At 50.6% G+C, this 25,258-nt stretch overlaps 1 protein-coding gene across 1 annotated transcript; it reads right to left on the bottom strand.

The window, feature by feature from the left end:
* Positions 1-4,528: 4,528 nt before the first annotated feature.
* Positions 4,529-25,122, bottom strand: LOC128269032 (unconventional myosin IC). Its single transcript, XM_053006368.1, has 9 exons — positions 25,063-25,122; positions 9,450-9,606; positions 8,969-9,084; positions 8,394-8,856; positions 8,121-8,327; positions 6,324-8,060; positions 5,936-6,249; positions 5,759-5,858; positions 4,529-5,686 (listed from the first exon to the last, which is right to left on the bottom strand). Exons 2-9 carry the CDS (start codon positions 9,573-9,575, stop codon positions 5,672-5,674), a joined length of 3,078 nt encoding a protein of 1,025 aa, XP_052862328.1. The 5' UTR covers positions 9,576-9,606; positions 25,063-25,122; the 3' UTR covers positions 4,529-5,671.
* Between the last annotated feature and the right edge of the window lie 136 nt (positions 25,123-25,258).

Raw genomic sequence — 25,258 nt, 5'->3', positions numbered from 1 at the left:
TCGTGATTTCTTGGCTTCTCCGAAGACCCCACGACCAAACCTCCGCGCGCACAGCAACCGCAGCAGCCCCACCACCCGCCCGCACCCATGACGCTAAAATAATCACCTTGATTTTCGATTCCGCACCGCGCACACACACACACACACACACACTGATCTCCTCCACCCACGACGGACGGCCGGTCAGCCGAAGGCTTGCCAATATTTCACACACGCACACCACTTGTTTGCGGTACTTTTTGGTTTGGTGCCTTTTTCATTCCTTTCAAAACTTCACTGCTTTAATTTTGCTCGCGGTTCACTTCTCATCAGCACCACCACTCATCTCACGCGGCGCAGCAACGCAATTTGCGTACCATGTTGCCCATCGTTTAACATTTTTACTAGACCGCGCGATCTACAGTTGATTGATGCTGCTGCCGCACACACACATACACTCACACACACTAGTGGGCCAGCAGCATACATATGCACAAGCACGCACGCGGTCGAAACAATCCAAACAGCGCACTGTTTTTGGGGAATCCGCTTCCGTTCGGGCTTTCTTCTCACTGCGCCACTGGGAGTCTGTTGCGTATTTTTTGTGTGTATGTATTTGCCGAGATTTTAGGCCCGCACTAATGAAGTCTTTCGTCTTCTGCACCAATTATGCTGAATGGGAGGAAGGAGAACTCGGCGGTAATAACAACACCGCACCGCACGCACACACGCTGCGAAAGACCGTTCGACACAAAAGTTCCTGAGCAACAGAACAGCGGTTAGCTGGCGGCGCACTATGGAGAAAAGGCAGTCATTAAAAAAAACTTTAAAAACTGAGGATTTTAGTTGTATTAGCAGATAAGTTATCTATGACCAATCCGAATGTTTAACCTTTCATTATTCCGAGAATTCATTTGTCAAAGTCGAAAGAGTACTTTAACGCGATCGTTAGCACAGTTCTGCAACGGCAATGTACCTATATTGTACATCACTCGAAAGGTCATGAATCCTTCTTTCATGTGGAATAATCAAATGTTTACGTTTGGCATTTCTAGTACATTTTTACCGGGAATTAGTATAGAAAACTATGAAAATATACAGTTTTTCAGCGTTGGTAATGCAGTAAAATTTTAGCGCGACTTGGCGCAACTAAACTAGGCATTCAAGTTAAAGTTAAGGTAATTTTGAACTATTTCTAGTAGGTTTTGGTTGCATATTGCTGCAACTTCGTCCCCTAGGCTTCTTTTAAGAAAACAATTCACAAGGAGGCGCCTGGTCTTTACGCAGTCTATGAAATGACCATACAAACTGCTTTTCTACTATTTAGAAACACCGTCACCCCCCGTCCTGGGGTTGATTTTGCGTTAAACACTTTACTACACTGGTTAAACACGGGGAAACTTAAAACGGTTCCATTCACAAAACACTTGCTTTGCGGCCTCTTTGAACGGGATAACGAATCCAGTGTCGGCTACGAATCCTAAATTCTACAAGCCACAAACCGAACCGGAAATTCTGAATCCGTTATTGACAATCAACCATACATTTCAATCCTACTGTAAGTCACTTCGGAAACATACGCAAGAGCCGAACGAAACGCAAAACGCAACCGCCCGCTTGCGTTTTCAAACCTGACTTTTGAACCTGTCCTTTCTTTACCGAAACTGACCAAGTGCCGAACGGGACAGAGCATGACGCTAGAGCGAGATAGTCGATGTTTTCTCTTTTCTCTCCATTTTTCTGTTTTTCTCTCTCTGCTCTCTGCTCTCTGCCAATTGTTTGCTTCTCTTTCGCGCTAATGGAGCGTACAATCCGGCACCATCTCTCAGAGAAAATAAACACAGCGATAAACTCTATGCATAGGGTGGTTCATCAAATGTTTGGATTCTAAACTAACGAATATTTTATATTCATAAAGTCAAACTTCATTCTGGGAACTGTAAACATTTAGTAAAAAAAAAAATGAAATGGTGTTGTGAATCGGCCTTCAAGGTGCAAGGACTTTAATCGATTTTCAGGAATAAATATCATGAGTCAACCGGAATGTTCAAGCATCAAAAAATATTTGGTAAGTACTCACCCTATATAATACGTATTAATATTTCACCGCATCTCACTCTGTGCGGTGAAATATTTCATGATCATCTCTCGAACCGCGAATCGAAACGTTATTTTGCACGCGTAAAGTGATAAGCCCACGTGATTCAACGGTCAGGGACCTAGATTATTGATCAGTTTTACCACCCTGAAACGAACGCTCTGCTGGCGAGAACGGCATTAAAAATGTCTCGCTCATTTCGACCCACCTCAAAATGTGTAACATAATTTCCGAAACCCCGTGGTCCATAAAAAACCGTTTTGTTCTTGCCCGGCCTGTGCTCATTATTCGGCGGCACATTTTTCGTGCCGAAATGCGTTGTCCTTGTGCGACATCGTCTGTGTGCGTGTGTGTATCAAATGGCATTAATGCGTGGCGTTCCCATGATCGGTCGGTCGGGGTGCCGATGTTTTATGAATTGCGAGCGCAGCATATAAAAAAAACTGTGACTGCGTCGCACACCGCACACTGTTATTAGCAGCTGTGAAAATGTAATGCCACAAATTTGGATCGTTTCGGGTTTCGGAGGAATTAATTCGAACGTGGATGAAATATAAAATTTATAAAACACACACACAAGCAGCACGAAACGAATTAATCAAGAACGGATAGCGATCGCTGATCGACGGAAGGCCATATCCTTTCGAATGGCTGTTGCCCGTTGAGCGATCATTTATCGTCGTCAGTGTTACGTGTTAATGAATGCCCACGATTCTGGGACGGATCAGACGACAGCGACAACCACCGTGTGTCGTATCCTTTCCATCTTTGTCTCTGCTATCTGGCCTCGAAAAGGTGATCGTTTCGTGTAGAAATCTAAACCCGTCTATGTGGTGTGTGGTTTCGGGCGACGGCCAGTAGCCCGTTTGGGTTCCTCCCCGCTCGGCCTTCATCCCGCGCGGTTCATCAACACCATCCATCATCCATCACCGTGTGCTGCGAATATCCTTTTTCATTTGTTGTCGTTATTTACCAGAACCAGGAAAAAAAAGAAACCAAGGGACGACAAAGATCCCGGACCCCGGAGGACGAATGCCAAGAGAGACAGCCGCCGCAAAGTGAATGGGCATCGGGCAAAGGTGTGCGTAAAAGGTGCCCGTGCCGGATGGAATGGAAAAAAGCTAAACAATTTCAAGAACACACTCGCCAGGACGAAAGGACCCCGGGCTCGGGAGGAACTGGTTTCTAAAACAAGAAATGCGAAAGAAGTGAAACAATGAAACCGTTCGCCGTGCTTGTGGAGGGATCCCAAAGCACGCTCACACATTTGCACCGCACACACGTTCGTCCCGATCGTCCTTGGGACCTGTGTGTGTGTGTGCGTGGAACGCTCAGCCCTTTTGCGCCCGGAAACGTGTATAAAAAGCGAAAACCCTTAAGTAATTTGTGCCACTGAAAATTAAAAATGATACACCTCCCAGAAACGGCGAACCATTGGGCCGCTAGGGGACACCATGATGGCGGGCAAAGCACAGCCTAAACCGGCGCGGTAGAGCCAACCGAATCTGGCCGGAATGGCCCGGAACGCACATAATAATTAATGATTACTATGGTTCACGGCACGGTCGAGAGAGTCCTGTTCCCCCACGGGATAAGGAGGGCCAACAGAGGCGACAGAGGTTTCGGTTACGTGTCGATGCGACTCTCGGGCTCGGGCCGGGCCTGTGTCTCTTGCAGTGGTCCATCCTCCCGCTATGACGCGTTCGAATATGGCCGCAAGCAACAAAAATGTTTGGTTAGGGTTGCCGCTGCGCGCGCGTTCGATGGAAAATTTATTGATAGGAAATATTGGTTTTTTCGTCGCATTTTTATATATTCGCACCCTGTCCTCTTTCGCACTCGTCCCGGGGGTAGCCCCCGCCGGAGAGCGCAATGGGTATGCATGGCAAGACACGGCAGAGGCTCGAGTTCCCTCAACATGCTCTGCAAACGACATTAGCAAGACCCGGGAGGGCTGCGTGCGGTGGTAATAATAACAGTAAAAAATAATAAAAACGAAATACTTGGCTCGTGCCTGTCGTTAAAAAAAGGGACACCCCAGGAAAGCGGGCCAAGTGTGTGTGGCAAGCGGAGAGCAGCGAAAAAATCGAGGGAAAATCCTTGCGCAGAACCATACCGTCACAACCGTGCACTTGGCGTGCTGTCCTCCGGCGGGTTTCTTTGGCCGCGACCAATCATCCTTCGGGCGAAGGGCCCTCGAAGGGGAGATAACGCGCAGAGCACTCGCGAAGCGGACTCTATTTTGCATATATTACTTAACAGCGTAAACCGGCCGAACACAGTTTGTCACTTTCACTTACCCAATCCCGGAGCGACAACCGGACGGCCGAAGAGCCCGGAGTCGACCGGTTCACGAACGTCGCTGTGCTGGATTTTCGAATGTATATTTGCCAATAAATCACCACCGGCAGGGTCTTAGGTATTGTAAAAGTGTAATAGTAAAAAAAACGGGAAAAATGAAAATAAATGTACCAATCCACGCGTCCACGTGTGTCCTCTTCGTTGGCGATAGTAAAACAAAAACAATGGAAACAAGTTCTCTTCTTTCAGCTTGTCGCACACAGCACTTCGGTTCGCGTGACCATCCTCTAACCAAGCATCCTAACGCCTTATCTATAACTAATACAATTTATCTCGACTATTGCGCGGGGGTAACAGCGCTGTTTTACCAAGTTTACAGTTCACAAAATCACTGCCCGCGCACGGCCGAGCGGACGGACACTCAAGGGGCTCCGGCCAATTTGAACAGTTCAATTTATGTCGGGGTAAAATGTCGTCCTCTAGTTTTAGTAGTGTGCCCACTTTTAATTTCGCTCTCGATACGCGTTCCACTTTTTCGCTACCCTCGGATTTCGGAACGCACACCGGGCAGAGCACATGCGACTGGTTGATCCCGTTTCTTCCACCGCGCGCCTAACGCTAATGGCACTTTTCTATTCTCTATATGGACAATCATGGATTTCTAGAGGGTATTTTATGTGCAAATTCGGTAATTCTTTTTGCTACACGCGCGCGTGTGTGTGCTTTCTTTTCCCGTCCTTGTAACACTCCACTTCCGTTCCCATTCCCTACCGTCCGCAATTTACACCGAAACTACCGACAGTGTCGAAAAAATGCGTGTGTTCTAAAAGAAAGGATGGACGCGCGCTGACTTCCTCCGGCGAACGCAATTTAAATCAACCCTCGCGCAAAAAAAACGTTGCGAAAACTGCTGAATCCGGATCCGCGACCGAACGACGACGGGTTTCTTCGGAAACAGAAGGGGTGCAGACACCGTGCACTGATAAGCGCGCCCCTATTTTTTGTCTCTAAAGTTTCGTTAAACTCTTTAACTCACGCGGGACTTTTTTGCTTTTTTCCGACAATTTTTGGGGTGAAAAGTGCAAAATAATGTGCGCCTCGCATCCGTTTGTTCCGTCGTAAGGCAAAATGGGTTAGTAAAATATTTATCCCGTGCCACGGTCCGTCCTGCTGCTGCCCGATAAGGCGCGGCGCGGTGACACGGGTCACGGGGTGAGCGTAGTTTGTTCCCTTCTTTCGTTGCGCGGCTCGGTGTGACTGCGCATGCCGGTGTAAACCTTTCGGGTGTTCCCGTTATTGACCAGCAATCTGGAACGGAGGTGAACGTAGGTTGAAATAACGGAACGGTGCTCTCGTTGCGCGCGTCGCGCTCATACTTACAACCAGCAAGTTGCCACTCTTTGCCCGGGTTATGCTGGGCTGCGGTCCAGTCTGAATTTCTATGACGCCAGTCTTGCCTCTGACTAGGTTGTGCGAAAGTCTGGAAGGTAATCAAACGTTCGTTGGTTGGTTGGTCACAGACGCAAACGGTAAACGCGGTGTCCCACTGCTACTTACGATCCGGTGTCGACGATGTTGATAATGTTGCTGCGGTTGTTTGTCGCATCCACAATCCAAATGCAGCACTCGATCACGTCCGGAATATCCAGTATTAGATCGCCCTTGTCCTTCTTCAGCTCGAGCGGGATGCGTATCAGCATGATGCCGTCCCGCTCGTTGGTGATACAGAAGTCGATCTTGTCCAGTGGCAACCGGTGCTTCTGTTTGTACGTTTTACCGTCCAGCAGATAAATTGCCCGGTTGGTCAGCAGGAAGAACCGCTCGCGAGGCTTATATCCTCGCCGGTCGTACTTGATGACGGGTGTGGAATACTGAAAACGCGAGAAACGAAAGTAAGCATACGGTGGAAAGTGTTGGCACTGGCGGTCCGGTTCCCCAAACTTACGTGCAACTTTTCGCCATTCATCTGCGTGACGGTAAAGTTGGAGATTGACGTTGCGTGTTGCTTCGAAATGCGATCGTCGACGAACCACGGGCCAATGCTTTCCGGGTAGTTTCGCTTCCGGTTTTTGAACATCGATTCCGAGAGAACCTTCAGGTCGAGCTGGCGCTTCTTTTCGGCGCTCAGCGCGCGACGGTACAGTCGGGCGAGGTGAAGTTTGTGCATCTGGCGCAGCAGACCGGACGCCTCCTGGCAGTATTTCGGTGCGTCGATCCACGTGTGCTTCATGAACGTGCGAGGCAGGCTCTTGGCCAGCTTCATCAGCCAGTGGCGCTTCGTGTGCTGAATGAACGATTTGTTGCACTCGTTCGGCTCATCGTGCCGGGTGATGAAGCCTTTGATGAAGAACCGTATCTTGGCGGATGCTTCGCGCCGTCGCTTCAGCTCCTGGAGCGCCAGGTAGCGCCGAATGTATGCCTGGCCGAGGATGATCCGGGCGCGAATCTCCAGATAGGCGCGTCGCTGACGCCGTCCCTTCCAGCGGGCCTGGATCACAGACGCCAGATAGTGCTTCTTGGCCTGGAACGCGTCCTCCGTTTCGAAGAGCGTCTTCGGGAAGCGAATGAAAATCTTCGTCTTGCCCATGCGATAGTCGTCTTTCTTGTAGCCCAGCTCGTTCGCCAGTATCTGTACGCCGTCTTTCGCCGCCCCATGGTAGTGGGGCCAAGTCTGGCGGCTAAGGCACTTGTAACGCTGCAGGAACAGTTCGTACGTGCGCCGGTAAGCGAACCCGGCCCGACGCACGCGCAGATTCTCCATCAGGCCCAGGTATTTCACCTGATGGCGCACCAGCTCGTAGTCGAACTGACCGTGAGTCTGCAGATCGTTCGGTTTGATGCACCGGATGTAGGACGGTTCCTTGCACATCAGAATGTCCATCAGGTTGTTGAGCGAGTTCTTGAACTGCGTGACGGCCGTTTCCGGGCGCCGCTTGCTCCCGATGTCGGCCGCCGGGAAGCACCGCTGGATGATGCCATTTCCGCACTCGGCCATCGTCTCCTTCAGATCGCGGAACAGTAGGTCATTGTTTTTGTCCAGAAAACCGTGCACACTGTACGTGACGTCACCGGCGTAGTGCACCAGGCGGAACTCGTCGCGGCCCATCGTTTTCTGCACGGTCGTCGACGCCCGGCTGTGGCAGATGTAGTGCGGGTGCGAGCCGAGGTTATCGTTCATCTTCCCTAGGAAGCTCAGATCGGTCGGATCGCCCGGCCGCAGGCACTCCTCATCCATCAGCGCCACGATGCCCTTGTGCTTCTCCTCGATCAAATTGCAGATCACCTTGTTATCGAAGTACTCAACCGGGACCCACTCGATGCCCTCGCGCAAATATTCATCCTGTTCCTGCTTCAACGTCAGCTCGATAAACAGCTGCTGCAGTTTTTCGTTGCAAAAGTTGATGCAAAACTGCTCGAAGCTGTTCTTTTTGAAAATCTCGAACCCATAGATGTCCAGGATGCCCATGACGCTGTTCTTCTTCATGGCGCCCTCCGTGTGCAGCGAGGTGTTGATGCGTGACACCAGCCACGAAAACAGCCGATCGTACACGGCCTTCGCCAGTGCGTCGCGAGCGTAGATCGCCAGCTCGCGGTTCAGCGGGCTGGTCACAATTTCTCCCCGCGCCTCGATCGTCCGATGGGTGAACGCATTCGACAGCTGCTCTTCGTTGCATTTCATCAGCTACAAAACAAAACTCAAATCAGTCGCTGCGTTTGCGAAGGCGTCACGGTTCCGACTTACCTTCGCGATGGCCGCCACCGATTCGGGCTTCAGTATCTTCGCTTTGCCTTCCTCCTCCGTGAAACCCACGTTGCCCATGTGCAGAACGGCGGCCACGATGTCGAGGATCTGCCGTTGCTCCTCCGCCACGATCTCGATCACGGTCATTGCCTTCTGCACGACGCGGAAGTTGTCGGCGTCGCGAATATTTGCCACATTGCCATTAGCCTGCGTTTAGCGGAGAGAAGATAGTATGAGATGAACGCTCTAACGACGAGTGTGCCGCATACTTACCCCATCGGTCAGATAGTAGTACGTGTCTAAGTTGCGCTTCAGGTGCAGCTCGCGGAGCAGGGCATCGTCCGCGCCGGCCAGGAGCTGGTAGAAGATGTGGAAATTTCGCTCGCCACCACTCTGGTGGATGACGCGTGACTTCTCGAGCAGATAGTTCAGTATGTTGCCACCCTCGGGCACCCCGGCGTAGTCGAACTGTACGTCCATGTACTTGCCGAAGCGCGACGAGTTGTCGTTGCGATTCGTCTTCGCATTGCCGAACGCCTCCAGCACCGGATTGCTCTGCAACAGCTTATCCTTGACCCCCTCGACGTTGTGCGTGTGCCCGGTGGCGGCCGCGATGAACTGTAGCACCTTCTTCGACGCTTCCGTCTTGCCGGAACCGCTCTCGCCCGAGATTAAAATACACTGGCCTCTGTTTTCCTCCGTCAGCGAACGGTACGCGTTGTCACTCAGGGCGAACCTGCCGAACCGAGATAGAGAGAGAAGAAGCAGCAGTTAGTTTATTTTGGCCACCCCTTTTGCGCCATGCTGTCTCGCGCTGTCTCCCGGGGCGGGGGTTCAGTGACACTTACACGTGTGGGGGGGCCTCGAAAAAGTGTCGCTTCCGGTACTCTTTGACGTCGCTCTCGGTGTAGATCGGCAGCTCGCGGTACGGGTTCACCGATATCAGGACATGGCCGATGTAAGTCTGCGGGGCGGGAGGAGACAGAAACCCGACGTTCAACGTTTGACATTGTGAGGGAAAAGCGTAATTCGATAGCATCGCAATCGCAACGCAACGTCAGTGCGGCAAAAGGGACCTTATCGGTGGCGCTTTCGGACGGACGGCAAAGTTCGGCTTAAACGTATCCGATTTCGTATCGCCCGGGACTTCCCCGGCCCGGGTGCGGGACTGGTGACCGGTCGAAATCAAAATCATGAAGCCAACAACGCGGCCGTGCTTCAGCCGTGAAATTAGTATCAAATGCTACCAATCGAAGGGATGGTGACTTGTCGCCGTAATCTGTTTTTTGCCGTTTGGAACAAGGGATTGGTAAAATTAGATTTACTCACGTAGATTAGGTTCTCCTGAAACCGCTTCTTTAGGTTGTCTATGAATGCGTCCTCGCTGTGATAGTTCTCCAGCAACACCTGATCCTGCAGGCCAACCCGATCCCGATCGTGTAGTCCGCGCTCCATCTTCGATCCTCCTCCTTCGCTTAGTGTTCTTCTGTGGAAAAATGGGCGGCCGTCAGTGAAGGGAATTTACTACGGACACATCGTTATCGCTGTCGTCCGAGAATGGAAAACATCGGTTTGAGATGAACAATCGATTGCAGCAATTAGTGGGTCGTCGCCGCGTGGACCATCATAATGGTACGAGTCCGCGGCCAACCCCTTGATCGATTCTGAATCAGATTATGTCACGTCGTCGTCGTCGTCGTGCTCATGTGATGACCGTTGTGACGGGTGTTAGTTAGTGTTCCGTGCGTTATCGCTCGGAAGGGACACTTAACAGTGAGATGTTGATTTGTTGCCTCGGCCCCAAACTAATACCACAAGTGCTCGTCGTTTCTTATCATTGCGCGCTATTGAACGACCAATTGAAACGATTGGTGAAATTCCCCCTTTTTCTCGAGTGGCCACACTTCAAACCAGTTTCTTGCGAACGAACGGAAAGTGCCGTTTCTGTAAATACATAGAGCCCCGGCGCAATATCAAACGGTGAAGCCTCGAAACTAGTCCACTCGCGGCGCGGCTTGAAGGATATAAACGTGTGCAAAGTTGCCACACATCACACGAGTATATTTATAACGGTTGATTACGGCCAAACACATATAAAAACACTTCCTGATTGACCTTTCCGATAAACCTATACTAAAACACAGACTCGACGCCGGGAGCCAGGAGCAGGAGCTGTTCCGTTTAGAACAACAAATCAACCAAAGCTCACGCCGTCTCGCATTTTAGTCAAATACAGGCTCGCGTGACTAATTACGAGCAAATCCATTACCGGGGTTACAACTTAACACACCGCCCCGGTGGGGATGCCTTCATCGTCATGCCGAAAAAAAAACACAACCAAGGAAAGTACACCGAAACCCCGATGGGGCTGGACCTTTTCCCTTTTATTACCGCTGGGGAATCTATCAAATTTGTGCGCGGATGATGACCATGGGCAACGATTTTTCCCTGCTCTTAATCAAGCCACGCGCGTAAACACCAATAATTACGAAACACGCTCGCTGCTTACTTCATCGTGCTGCTCGGTGTCTCTCGATTGGTGGTCGATGAACAGCTTTTTTGTCGGAAGGAATCACCGGCGTTTTGGGTTGGGAATGTCTTTAATTTTTTCCGAGACACTAATAATGCCCATCACAGCATTATCCGCCCGGGGGGGCGAAGATTATTGCTTGTTAGCGAGTAAAAGGCCGGGAGAGTAGCAATTTGATCGAACGCGCCGATCGATTAGAGGCAAACGAGAGTTCACACAGCTTCGTGGTCCACAGCACCACTGACACAACACGCGCGGTTCATCGGCTACTGGCCCGGGATCGTCCGGATGCATCTGCCTCGGAGGCTGAGCTACGGGAACTCCGACACACATATTAGGAAGCAGTGTGCCACTTAGCGGGAGGACCGTAGCTCGTGGTGTGAAGTTTTTTAGATAGGCTTGTTCGTTGGAAGCAGGGCTTGTTGACGCATGGAATTCGATTAGGATGCTAATTGGGTCGCACACGGGTTTTATTCTAATGGGCCGGATATTTATCAAATATGAGGAACCATAAAATGTGTATTGCGATTGCTTTTGTCGATTGACTCACACGATGATGAGCTGTGAGAATAGGAATTGGCAGAGGGGCGTGAATCACATCCGCGAGTGCGAGCAACGATCGCCCCGTGATAAGAGAGATGCATTTTTCCCATCACGCTTCGACGAGCGCTCACGTGGCCATGGCCATCGGGCAGTGGCAAGAGAGCCTTGGCGCGTGTAATGTGCTCCATTTGCTGCACCACCCGATGCACAAACGAGGCGCAACTAATTGCAACGGGCAGGGTGGGGGGCATGTTTTCACACCCAGCTCCGCGTGGAACCCACCCGACAGAGCGCAGAGTGAGTAAAAGGTCCAAATAAACATTGCGCGTTTTGTTGGGGCCTTGGATCGGTGATCGATTTTACGAGCGCATCGGCATCATCACTACCAGATGCACAATTAAATGCACAAAAAGGTTCAAGGTTCCGGACACTTTCGTTATCGCGCTCTCCGAGGACCGAGCTAACGGAACGGTCCTTCTTGAGCTGGGAGATGTCCAAAAGGAAAGGTAATAAACTTGAGTTGGAACCAGAGATGGGCGAGATGGTGATGGAAATGCATTTCAGTATTGCATTAAATAATCATTACACCACCACCGGTGGTTAACGATCACTAATTGGGCCGCCCAGCGAGAGATGCTACGGACCATCGGGAATCGAAAGTCGACGGCGGCTGACGTGGGTAAAGTCAAGAATCCGCAGCCGATTGATGAACACGATTGATGGCAACAAGATAACGTGCAACGTGATACGATTGTCGCAACCGTTGGTCACTTTACCACCAAGCCCCACAGCAAACGAGATCCTGTCTTCCTGTCTCGAGGTGGTGGTGGCCACCATCATTTCCGCGGTCTGTGTGGACACAATCGATTATTGGCGCCCTTTCGCGTTCGGATGTTTGTTGGTCTTGGCTGTTTGTGGTCGCGACCACACTGTCGAAACACACCGGCTGGGGCCATAAATTAGCGGTTTATGAGTTCGAACCATTCATTGAAGGGGGGCGGGTGGGTTACTGCAAGGCATCGCTTTATGAGGGCCGGCAGGCTGGTCTATGTTTTTCCACCTTTCGATTAGAGCCTCAGGCCCGGCCAAAATAAGAGCACCCATCGAATTGGGCTCGGATGAAGGCTGACGTGCGACGCGAATCATAAATCGCCATCCGTTACCAAATGGCCAATAAAAAAGAGTTACTAAAGTTCAGTTCGGTTTAAGATCATACCGAACACGATCATCCACCAGCGAGGATCGGATTCCATCGCTCGGGAGTTTCAGCCAAAAAACAAGGGTTTCCGCTCATCAAGGAGGGCAATCCATTTGCACCGACCTATCAAATGGTAATAAAGTTGGACAGCATTGTCAACAGCGCCACAAAGAGCACTAATAGAGAGTGGCATTAACACATCGGAACATCTGTACCATAATTGAGCAAATGATTAGAACATCGATCATACCGGCGCCGTGTGTATTTATAGCTTAGTGGTCGTCCGTCTGAAACGGAATCATGATACAATGAATTGGCTAGATTATGGGCCTGGCAACACATTCCACGATAAGCCACCTACATGTTGTGGAGCCGATGAATAATGTGCAATTCATTAAGGTTTACACAACGGTCCCCCAACAATCGTTTCGAGTGAGTTGTGAAACTGGCGGTGCGCGCGGAATTGTTTTAAACTGTATCAATCAAACCCGATTCGGAAAGCATGATTTGCGGGCACTCGTCCAAAACGCTCACTTCTTGGTATTGGCATGAAATAACTGTGACTTCATTAGCGACATTTCCCCCATTATCGCTCCGTATCGCTCGTGCAAAATATTATCACCCTTATCAAACACGGTCGTTGCAGTTTGCATTGTGACGCATGCTGGGGCAGGCCGGATCGCGAAGATCCGGTGGGGGGATGGGATAAGCTCGAAAATCCCACCACTAAACATTTGCATTTACATCGGGGGGTACCGTGAGAGTGACAGTAGTGCGTGCAGAACGACGAGTCACCACCGTTTGTTGGTGTGGTCACTCTCGGTGCGCATGGAACTGGTTTCTCCGGGGTGCAGCAGCAGTATGATGTCAGTCGGTCAGAGGGGTGCAGAAAAAAAAAAACCGCCAGAGATTGATGTGCGCTCGTTGGTGGGGCAAGATTTGTCACCTTCGCCCACACACACCCACCCATAAGGCGACAGACAGGATCAACAAACCTGGCGCATGGCGGGGCATGACTCATCGCTACATGGCGGCGCGCCGCTCATCCTTGGCTCTCGAATGCGGTAATCCAATCAATATAGTATTAGTCACCAGTCATTTCGAAGTCATGAAAAAATCGGCAAGGAGTCCTTCGGCGTGGCCACCAAAAGAAACGTGATGTGTCATTGCCGCATACGGGTTGGGCTCGCTTTCGATTCCGGCCACTGGGTGTGACACGTTCGAGGGGGCGTTCCGTTTCAACAGCGCGAGATGGAGAAGTAAACAAATTTAAATCGTATCGTCTGTCGGTAAGGACCACTCTAGTGTCCACGGTCACGGTAAAGAGTGCCTGGTGTCAATCACTGCGCGACTTCTTTCGCCTTTTATATTTGAGTTGCGTAATAAGAGCGTCGATAGGCGGCACTGCGAGTGATGCACTTCCATCAGCAAACCGAGTAGTCGAGTCGGCCAATGAGCCATTTGAGTCGAGGTTAAGCTTCTCACGCAGCACGGAGCGCTCATTTGCATCGGAGGATTGGGAACACAAGACAAAGTTCTTCATACACCTCACGAACGCTATTACGTCAACACTCACCTTGGCACTAAATGGAAGTGAAACCAACGGCGGACTGTTTTCCCATAAAAACTGGACGGACACTGGACTTCTCTAAGGACTTCTAGTGGACACTTTACGCCACAAGCAGCTAGTCGGGGGAGTCCACCACAACCAGGGGAAGTACGTACACAGCACCGTTGGCACTGGCAGCCAATTATCGATTGATTTCTATCACGGCCACCAGCGGTCCAAGTTCCGTCCGGCAGGTAGCGCACAGGTAGAAACCTTCTTATCAGTTCAGGCCCGGCGGCACCATCGCCCCTGTATCGGGTGGTGCAAACATTGTCTTATCAGGTCGCGAACCATAAACGTTCGATTGTGGGCCTCGCGACAAGCCGAGCGAAACGAGCGCGATATCAACTACCCGTTCGTTCCGAGAACGCGTCGAAAGGGCCATAAGAGACACCCACTCGGAGGGCGCCTGTAAAGCACCGGAATTTTGAAGTGCCCACTGGCCGGCCGGCGAAAGCTTGTGGTTGTGGTGTGTACGTTTCCTGTTGAATGTCTCAACTGGCCCCGAATGATTTCGTATCTGCTGCGCTGGGCTTGCTATCTATAAACATCTATGAGCCGTGTTATTGTTATGACTTTGACCGACGATACCAGAGTCGTGTCGGAGGTTGCGGCGAAAGAATTTCGCCCAGCATTCCGCCCGGCCACAGCTGACGCACATTCGTTTAACTGCCTCGTGAGCAACCCGAAAGAAAGGAAGAAAATTACCAGCCTTCACCGAGATCGAACGGTCCCCGGCGGTGCGTGATCGCGCGATCGATCGGCAGCAAGTTGCTTTAGATTTGTTTGGATTGCTTTTTCGCGCTTTGTTTGGGAAAAACGAAATTGCATGAGAAGGCGATAAATAAAAAGGGGAATCAAGAAGTAATTAAATGTGGTGCGCACAGAACAGAGCACCACAGAGAGAGAAGGTGCCGCCGTCCCAGACTACATTTTGTGCGCAGGACCCGGTCGGCCCGGTCTGCTACGGTGCTGCCGGCCGGCTGGCCGGCTGGTGTGCCAGATTGAATTTTCCCATTTCCCGCACATACTGCTCGTGCGCTTGGGAACTGGGAAAATAAACAAATGCCATCGGTGGGCGCCCAACGCGCCCCGGTCCAGTTGTTGGATGGCCGAAGACAAAGAAAAAACCGAAAAAAACCATCAGAAAAGTAAATTCCGACAGATCAGACCTCAGACTTGAACAATCAACTTTTGTACGGGGAGCAGCACTGTTATCCACCAGATTTCGTCGCCAATTTCGTCGCGTGTCGCCGGAGTGGAGAACAACAAACAGAAAACGGCACCAGGGCAAACTCTGCGCCAGATGTGGGGATTTCATTAGCATCGCCAACGACACAAAACTGGGCCAGATTGCTGATTGATGAATAAGCCAAAAAAATCGGCAAAGAAGTAGAACGTCAGAGTGCTTTCCGACAATCAACACTTAACGATCGCCATACCGATGTGGAACTCGGTCGGTCGCGTTTAAACTGTCCTCTAGAGTCACATTAAAACTCCGCTTGGAGGGGTTAAGTGGAGCACCGATTTATAGTGTTGCCGACATGTATCGGATCGTCAGAAGGATCGTCCCAACTCGATCGTCACAATCGTACGCGGCCCCTTGATCTTCTTAACATTGAAGACCCGCAGGAAATGTTGATGAAAACCCGACACACTGCAGCAACCCAGCCATGCCATGCCGTAACAACCATAAACCACCGCGGATCCTCTCTTTCTCTAGCCATCAGACGGTGGCGTTACAAAAACGGGACACGATCGATATTTTTGGTAACCAGTTTTTGACAGGCCGCCCAGACTCAGATCGACACAACGCTGGTAGTACAGTGTTACCAATTGGTTATGCAATCTGCGCAAGATGCAAAGTAGGACACACATCGTTTCGTTAGACGATTTTTCACACCGTGAACATGGCAGCATCTCTTGGCAGCGCATAACAAAACTCTCCTTCCGTCGTTTCCTGGGACAGGAAGTGCACGACTTTCCGGGTTTGGTAAAGCATTAGCAACGGCGGTGGCGGCGCTAATCCAATCATTAACCTACAAACATGGAAACGAGACGCACGTTAGGCGTTTTAATTGTTGATGGTTTGAGGTTGTGCCGCACAAAATGGCAAATGGCCTCGTGGCCTTAATGAAGATGATCAAATAATAACCGTTTATTGAAGATTAATCTTCGGGAGACCGACACGAAAGCGTCATATGGACACTCGCATAATGTACCAAAAGAGCAGTTTTGAGGTTCAAGGAAATTCTCTTCCACGGACACACTTCCTCGGTATGGATTTAAATCACAATTTGCATTGAAGATCGCGTGTGGTGCCGCAAGTGAAGTTAATTATAACCATCTTCCGAGCGAACCGATCTTCTCTAGTCCTCGACCGCTGTCCGTCAACTTGTCACATGCCATCGTTGGTCGTCGCTTTTTCCGGTTCTGACGAGCTGGAAAGATAATGAAGGACACGTCGCACCGCCTGCCGGCGATGATGGCGATCGTACGATGCCGAACCGAACCAATATGTTGTTGGTTGTGGCAGAAGAGATGCGTTTTCTAAAAATAGTGTTCTGTCGCCACGCGCTGTTCCTGGTTCCCTGAGGAGATGATCGAGCACACACATCGGCCAGGTCGAAGTTGTTACTTGAACTACTGGCGACGGAGACGTCTTGCTCCGACCTGTGCTCTAGAACTATTCTCCGTCACGCGTGAAGACCAATGGCCGAAAGAAAGGCCATCCTCTGGGAACTTCTGTGCTCATACCATCTAAAAACGGTCTAGCGACGACGACGACGAAGTCGTTCATGGTGTATTTACTCTGCCAAAAGCACCAGAACACCACATGCAGATGGAACCGAGACCTTCTTCAACCAAACCGACAGATCGCCAGACGGTTTCGCTGCGGTGCGCCGCTGCGTTGAGCTGGACACATCTCCAGCTGTCAAAAATAGAAACTTTACCAGCCCCAGCTTTACACACGACGGCACTTCGCACTGGACCTTCACGGCACTGGTGGCGATGTCCGCCATCAGGGCTGGCCGGACCCAGGCCACTATGTGGCCTCGTGGACGGTCGTGCCGCCACGAACCGGCCGAAGAGCGACAGACAGGCAAATGAAATCGTTCCTAATTGCGGCGTGTTCGAAGCGATAAATCAGTTCGCGTCTCAAGAGTCAATATCTTGGCGATGGCCATCGAATGGAGATTGGCCGCATGGTGCTCTGCGTTTCGCGAACTGACCCCCCCTCGGACAAGAAGTTTTGTACAAAGTAATATACTCCCGTCAGGCAGTATGTGACAAATGTGAACCGCAAACGACTCAAGGTAATGTAACCGTTCTTTGACAGAAAACGGACCACGAATGGGAGACATTTGTCCAGTACATACTTGGACGAGTAATTTCTGATTAGTCTCTTGGCGAGTTCGCTTCCTGGGCTCCTTTCTAATTGGGGAGCATCGTTAGATTAGTCGTTGCAAAAATGCCGCTTCAAAGCTGCCGTTTATCACCCTACCACCATCTGCCACGCCATTATGCAAACAACCTTCTTATGGATCTCGCCCTCGGTGAGCTGCACCGAAACAGAAAACATTAAACGGCGGCTCGCGCTCCAACCTTCCCCGAACACAGCGCATGGCGGTTTGCATGGCGCCATACTGCAGAAAACGTTTGACTTTGCCCACAAAACCCAAAGCACACACCAGTCGCCTGAATCCCTTCTTTGGCTTAGCGTAACAATGGCGTAATAGATAGCTGATGAAATAGGCGCGCACGTGGACATTAGCAGAGAGAGATTGATCAATTTCTAAGGAACCATGCAGCGCGGCGGCACCGGTGCAAATTTGGTTCGCAATGGACATTAACTGCCGGGCCCGCTCGTAATGGACACACACGAGCGGCGCCACTTAAACCGCCCGAGGCACCGCGGCACGACGTCACCCGCAGTTAATCTTCGTCGGCATTTCGGATCTTGAAAAGCGGGGCGCGCAAACCGAGGACGATGACGACAGCTCGCCAACAACTCATAATTTCCCGGGACGCGTGAAGATACCTGCCTGCCTTCAAACTCAACTCCAAAGTTCCACAAATCGCGGTAACGAAATCGAGCACGATCGGCCCGGTCACAGATTGGCAGTGCGGATTAGGGGTTAACGCGTGCTACTGTGTACGTAATTCCGTACCGAGACCAAGGATCGGGAGCATTTGCATATAATGCTCGGCAAGATTCTCGGCCAACACGAGAACGGTCAGGGCGCATTTGGGTGCACCCCACTGCGCTGATCGTGAGAGGTGGCGGTAAATTGTACAGGTTCGCCCCACGAGCGAGTAGCTAACCCCTCAGAGTGGGGATCATCCCAAGGGGACTTTGGCGAAAGCCAGGGAGCCATGAGAAATATGACCGATCAGTTTGGCGCGATAAAGAGCGTACACTTAAAAAAAAAACGGTGTACGATGCGATGATCTTAGGCCGCCCTGCCGGATCCGCTCTACAAACACTCTAAGTGCCGGTGCCACAAGTGCACCGTTTTAGGAGGCCACGTTCCGGAACGGAGCCCAACTAAGTGGGCACCCGGACCCGGACTCCCGCGGTTGGGGTTGTGTTACCGTTTGGTTGGCGATCGTTAGAAGGAGGTGGTGTCATTGCCCAAACCGTACCACCCCGCGCGCGTAGTTCACGATCTCCGATTTCATCCGAGTGTCCGTCCGAGTCTGTCATAAGTGACAACCCTGGTAGGGTAGATAATACTAAAACGGTGTTACTGCTAACGGTAGCAAAAGGAAGGGAGAGCATTTGAATTACACTTGGGGTACGAATGGTCTTGTAATACAATGTTACTAGCCTTGTAGTTGCTGTCGTGCCATCGGATAGCTTTATTTTACCAACATTCAACATAACACAGACACACACACACTATCTTTTTGCACATGTCAACAGTCGTGTGAGGCTGGCAGGTAGCGAAAAGAGTGCAGTTTACCGTTGGCATATGCACATTATCTGCGGTACCGGAAGGAGCACAACACGAAACGGCCTGGCATGAATTATGATGTGTCGTCGAGTCGCGAGTGCTTTTCCGTAGCTGCTACTGGGCCCCATTTGAGGGGCCTTCGTCACGCTGCGCATGGCTTAAAGACGTGCATTTGCATGCTCATTTCTGGGGTTGTCTGGTGAACCTTTGCCGGAACAACCGACGAGACACGAAGTCGACGTGTGCGGAAGCCAGGTCAAGGAGCGCACGAACTGTGACGTCGTATGTGGCCGCTCTTGTACCGTCCCGTGTTTAACTGCCTTAAACAGCTGTTCACGATTTGAGGCCAGACACGGTCCACAAATCCATAAATTTGACAGATTAGACTAAGAGTCCGTGCTGCGTGTCGGAAACGCTAAACGTTCTGTTGTAAAGCAGAGTTTGATTGATTTTCGAAGTTCGAGCGATCGTTGATGACTCATAAAAACATGTTTTTGGGGAAACATTATAAAAAGGCAACCGACTTTCAGCATGCTGGCTCGGTACCCGATTGATTGCTTTTACGATGATACAACCGACTGGACATGTGTGTCCGGTTCGAAGAGAGAACTGGTTTTTGGGATTAACACTATACGCACTAGCGAAATGACGCATTCACAACTCCTCTATAGGCAATGACTCACAACAATCTACAGTCACTCCTCGCGACAATTAAAATACACCGCATGAAGAGAGCGGACCAGAAGCCGCCTCGGAAGAAAGCCCAAGAGATCGCGCTCGGTAGACTACTAATCGTGTGACGCGCACTTCTTATTGAATCTGGGTCACCCAACATGATGCGCGGTGCAGTTGTGCCAACACAATGGACGCAACGTCCTCTTCTCCCCGTTCTGTTGATTTATTGAAATAAGCATCGCCGCACGCGGCAGCTGGCCCACATGGTTTGAATATAAATTAGGGCCGAAGCCTCCCCGAAAGGGCCGTCCGCGAGACGCCCATCGTTCGCATCTCGCATCAATTTATCACACCCCAAAACCGGCGCCGAAAGGTAGCCCTCGGTCGGCGATCAAGTTTGTTTATTGTTTTTGGGGTCTCTCCAATTGTTACGCACGAAAATAATTGCCGCATTTCACAGCATTGAACAACAATTGAACAACAGACGCCTGCTCGTCGGATATGCGCCATTAACCTGCGCGTTAGTTGGTCAATTTACCCGCAATGGGTGAGAAAGAGAGACAATTGGTCCACAGTTACATTGGCCTACGAGACGCTAGTTACGTCGTTTTGTTACGACCGTAAAACCGGACATCTTTGCCAAAAAGCCGATCGTACGACGCCACAACCAGCGTGACGTTAGTTTTAAATTATTCTAAAGCAGTGCCAGGCCAGGCCAGGCCAGAAGAAAGTACCCTGGTGCCCCAAAAGCGACCGCCAGGATTTAGGTTACTACTGTACACACATTAGATGGCAGTTTACGCCGGCCGCTTACCAATCGTTTGCTGGATGGCACTAGACTACGGATTGACCCGCTCCCGCTTCGAAAGTAAACTTCGAGAGCATTCTACGCGAAAGTGCCGCTCTTGGCACGGGATCAAGAAGTTGAAGGACCCGTTGGGTGAAAGCCCTTCACCCGGTAGTCGCGGACACGGTCTGCATAAATTTGGCCATCTTCTGCACAAACTGGAACACGGGAACTATTCCCCCCTCGGGGAGGTTGACGCATGATGGTGCACCGTGGCGCAAACGATGGGATGGGACCTGTCGGCCTGATGTCAGATGACGATGGGTTCCGCAGTGCCTATAAGTAGATCGATACTTTCGCCGGTTGTTTGATGGTGAAAGTGACCTGTTTGGGACTCCACCATAAACCAGTCCAATTTCGCATCGAAGACGTCAATCACGAGAGGCTCATCTGTGCAATTTTTGGGGAACGGAACTGGCTCCTCTCAAGGACTCGGATATTTTTTGTGAAAAGCATTCAATAAATATCTTATTCCAAGCTAATATAAATCATAATTCGACAAACATATTATAAAAAAGGAAAACCCATATCAGACATAAAGGAAACGTTTAAGACGGAATCGGTCCTAAAGAAAATCAAACTGACAAAACAAACAAAACAGAAATCAGGAAAGAATTTCGCCAACATTAACAAATTAGCCACCGAGAAAGGGAGCAAAAGAAAAAGAAACAGACAGAGTAGGAGAGGGTTGTGCAAAAGTATTCGATGCGCAATTACCGAATTTGCACGGCAAATAATCGAATGCCCGGTAGCAACTGTGAAGACTGGCCAATCAGCGCCAGAAAGCACCGTTACGCAACAGAACGGGGTTCACCTTTTGGGTCGCTGGTGCTGGAGAAGTTGAACACGCTAGAGGAACTGCTAGTCCGCGGAGGGACCCCAAGACGGTGGCCCAACCTTCTCAGAAATGGCAAACCTCATCCGGCAGGTCGGCCGGTCACAACCCTTTACCCGGCACAGCTAAAAGCGAAGCGTGTTCCGATGAGGGAAGCAAATCATTACGCGGTTTTTCACGCCGGACCAGGCAGCCAGGAACCGTTTGACGGCGTGTCCTCCTACTGGTGCTGGCCGGTGAAGCCCCGGTCTCCGATGGAACGCCGACCTTTCGCGAAGAACCCTGTCGGACCGAGATTCAAGGTCAGCGGACGGGATAACACCTAAAGAAACACCGCAAGCAACAAGCCGACGACCTTAAGATGTGCTTCATGTGTCGGAGTTGAAGAAACCGAATGACCAAAAGAGAGACAGCATAAGACGCGAACAACGCGGTTGACGCCATAGGCCCCTCGAGAACGATCGCCAATAGAAGGTCGAAGTAAAGGGTGAATGTGAAAACAGCAATCCATAAACCCGGCGCGGCAACGGCCATTAAAGTCTCGGTGTGCGCAAGAGCATAATGTCCAGCCTCTCAATCGTCGAAGGCGAAGAAGACCAGCAAGGCCACGACACGTTCCACGCGGCAAGGAGAGATGAATGTCACTGAGAAATGAGTCACGCTTCCACCGAAAGTTTTACGACTTTTGGACGCTTTGGCCAGGCACGACCAGCCGGCAACCAGATGGCACACTCCGGAAAACGACAAATCGTAAAACTCCAAAGCAATTAATTTGCTTACAAATTCTGACGAAAGCATTGGACTGGAACTGCCACTGTGATCACCGAACGCACTCCGAACACGATCGTCACACACGCTAGCCCCCGGAATGGCCACTCCGAAATCAATGAGCGTTTCGGCGTTGATTTTTACAACTTCTAAAAATAAACCAGTTTGGGGATAAATTTAGGATTTTTAATAAGAAAATATTTTTACTGCCCCGTTTTTTCACGCAGTCCGGGATCCGTGATCGGATTAGATGTGGTTACATTGAAGACTAAACTTTTGCCACTTTCGATTATTAACGAGCGTCCCCGTGGCATTTCCATTGGGCAGCAGCCAGTTTTTACTATGTGGACTTTTGACCATGCCGTGGTGCTATCGACTGTCCCGGTTTAAACCCGTTTTGGGGATCGGAATTGGATTGCACCTAAAAGTCACAGCCGGCGCGCTCCATTGGAAACTGGATAAATTGGTGGTTTAGTCATGCAAGGATGAAGGCAGGTATTTTTAAAACCATCCCTTTTCTTATGATCGATCCACGAGCCAACTCGGCTAGTTGCCACTGAAAACGAATTCAATTTGTTTACAACTCCCGTCATACTATCCGACACATCTAATGCTCGTTAAGCACACCGCCCACCCACCCACGGCCGTAACGTAACTAGAATATGCAATCTCCGCTCAACATCGTGTCGAACACGGTCATTGAATTATGTAAACTTTCACCGGCGCGGTAGCGATGGCACGACGTCGCACTGTTCCAGTAGGTCGTTGCGAAAATCCGGTAAAACCAGTAGCCATTTTCCGGACCGATATCAAGCGTCGTCGTCGTTGTCGGATGATATCTCATCCGCCGCGTCACATTATACGCACACTATCACGGCACTTGCCGGCGTGGCTTCGCGTTCTTTGGTGAACCCTTCGGGAGCGAAGAAGACCGAGGTCCCTTCTCTGAAGTCCAAGCTGGACCTCTTCCATAGGGCCTTAAGACAATTTAAAGGCAAAGGCCGGCCAGCCAAACAGCCAGAGTTCGCGATGATTGCAGCACACGAAGAGAGAAACACGTTTCTCCAGAGGCAATCCGGGCACGACCGAGTGCAATCCTGGGTCTCGGTCTCTCAACAACAAACCCAGGGGCCCGATGCGTTGTTTTGTAGCGAGTTGCTTCCTTGAACCACAAAAAACTGGTTTGCTTGCCAACTCTGTAGTGGGTCTTACATCTGCACTTTTCGCAACGCAGACACGGACCCGAGGGCTTGTGCCGCGGACAGTTCCTTGCAGGCAGTCCCGAGCGATCCTTCGGTTGACCCTTCCGTAGCAACTCTCTCCCGGGCTGCGAGAAACGGTTGTCTTTTGGGCTTCCCAACGTGTGTGCTCCCATTTTTTGCCCAATAAAAATGGTTGTGTTGGCGCCTAAAAATAAAACATACGAGAGACCCAATGTTCCGAGAACACGTTTTGAGGCCCACTATTAATTCGGCAAGTTCTGTGGGCACTCGGGCGTCGGAATGAAGTGGTTAACAGAGCATCGCCTCAGCAAACGGGATAGAGCGTTCCCCTCGGTGGGTGAGGCCCGAGCGAGAGGGAAATGAATTTCCCGACCGGGACGGCCAGAAAGGTGGAAGGAAAATCCGTTGATTGGGAAGGCCAACAACGTGCGAAGGTGGCCCCGCAATGTGCTCGTCGCTCGCCGGGGTGCGGTGTTGTTTACCTCACACAAAGGCAGCAAGACGGCAGGCCGCAAAAAAGCGAAACTTCCACCCCGCGCAAAAGGAAGGAAGGAAACCTGATGCGAAGAAGCGCAATCTTGGCCGCTCCCGAACCGGCATCGACCGCATGTCCGGCCTCTCTCTTCACGCACCGCGCGGGTGGTTGGGTGGCTTATGCCTTCTTTCCGGCTCACTTCGCCGGGAGAAGCAGAGAAGCTTCCTCCCCCCCCCGCGGGATGGGCCGTAACCAGCCCGCGAAGATGATGGACCGAGCGAGAATATTGGTGCGCGGTTTTGGTTCATTTACCGAAAACAACAGTTTTTTTTTCGGCAGAGATAGCCAAAGGTTCGCACATTACGGGTATGCTGGCCAACCGCCCGGTGTGTGGTGGTGGTGGTGGTGGCGGGAAAAACGGTTCACCCAAATTGAAGAGGAAGATGCCGGGGGAGGATGGCATTCTTTGGTGATGCCGGCTGGGCAGCCGTGACCGTTGTCGGTGGTGGGGCCGGCCGGCTGTGGTGCAGATGAGTTATGGCTCCGACTGCTGGCTGTCCGTTGGCGGAAGTCCGTTGATGTGAAGAAGGCCGCTGAGAAGCTGCTATTCGCGTCTCAAAGCGCACCCCAGCAAAACGCACTCCGGACCGGCACTGTGTGTGAAAAGTGCATTTTTTGAGGGGTTTGGATTTAATTTTCGACAAGACAACTTCCGCTTGACCAAGGGGGGCCAATACAACAACGACACAATTCTGGGAGAGGATCCGATCTACAAAAGAAATTGCCGTTAGCGTTAGCGTTGCGAGAAACAAGAGAGCCGCTAGGATTGAATTTACCTTTGGGATGTTGGAATGGTCGGTACACTGTGATTGTCACACCAGAGCACAATAGGGATTGTGTGAAAAGTGGTTTCGAGCATTGGTAGGCATTGGAATCGGAATGACTCGAGTTTTTGAACCCACTAGTAGCTTTTAATTAAAAGCCAGTTGACTCGAAATATTTTCCCCCATTTATTTCAATTCCCAATTTCAGAGTGTTCCCATTGGGGCATCTTTCACACTTGAAAAAAGAAGCTGAAATTCTATTCGAATGTGAGAATGGTACCTGCAGATGTCGTCAAAATTTCGGTAATAAATGCGCAACACTTTTAAATTTTGACCAATATTTGATTCTTGATATAGCTTCATTGAGTAACAGGCACCCATTAACAGTTTGTAAGTGTGATTCTATAAAAACGGCCAATCGTCACGGAAGGGATACACAAGGAAACAATTCACTCACCGTAACTGAAAGAATGCAGAAGGTTGCTAAGATTTTTTTCTGCTGAACGCTACATTCGAAGCAACACTGAGACGCTCTTGTGTAATCTTCGATTGTGGTTTTTTAAGCTTTCACCAAAACGGTTGCCAGCAACACATTCAGCCTTATTATTGTTAATTTTTTCACTTCTAGTGTGTCACTGGGGCGTTTATACCCT

The sequence above is a fragment of the Anopheles cruzii genome, chromosome 2 (assembly GCF_943734635.1).
Source record: "Anopheles cruzii chromosome 2, idAnoCruzAS_RS32_06, whole genome shotgun sequence".
Lineage (NCBI taxonomy): Eukaryota > Metazoa > Arthropoda > Insecta > Diptera > Culicidae > Anopheles > Anopheles cruzii.
The sequence above is the reverse complement of the archived record's forward strand: the minus strand, read 5'-3'. Positions and strand labels throughout refer to the sequence as shown.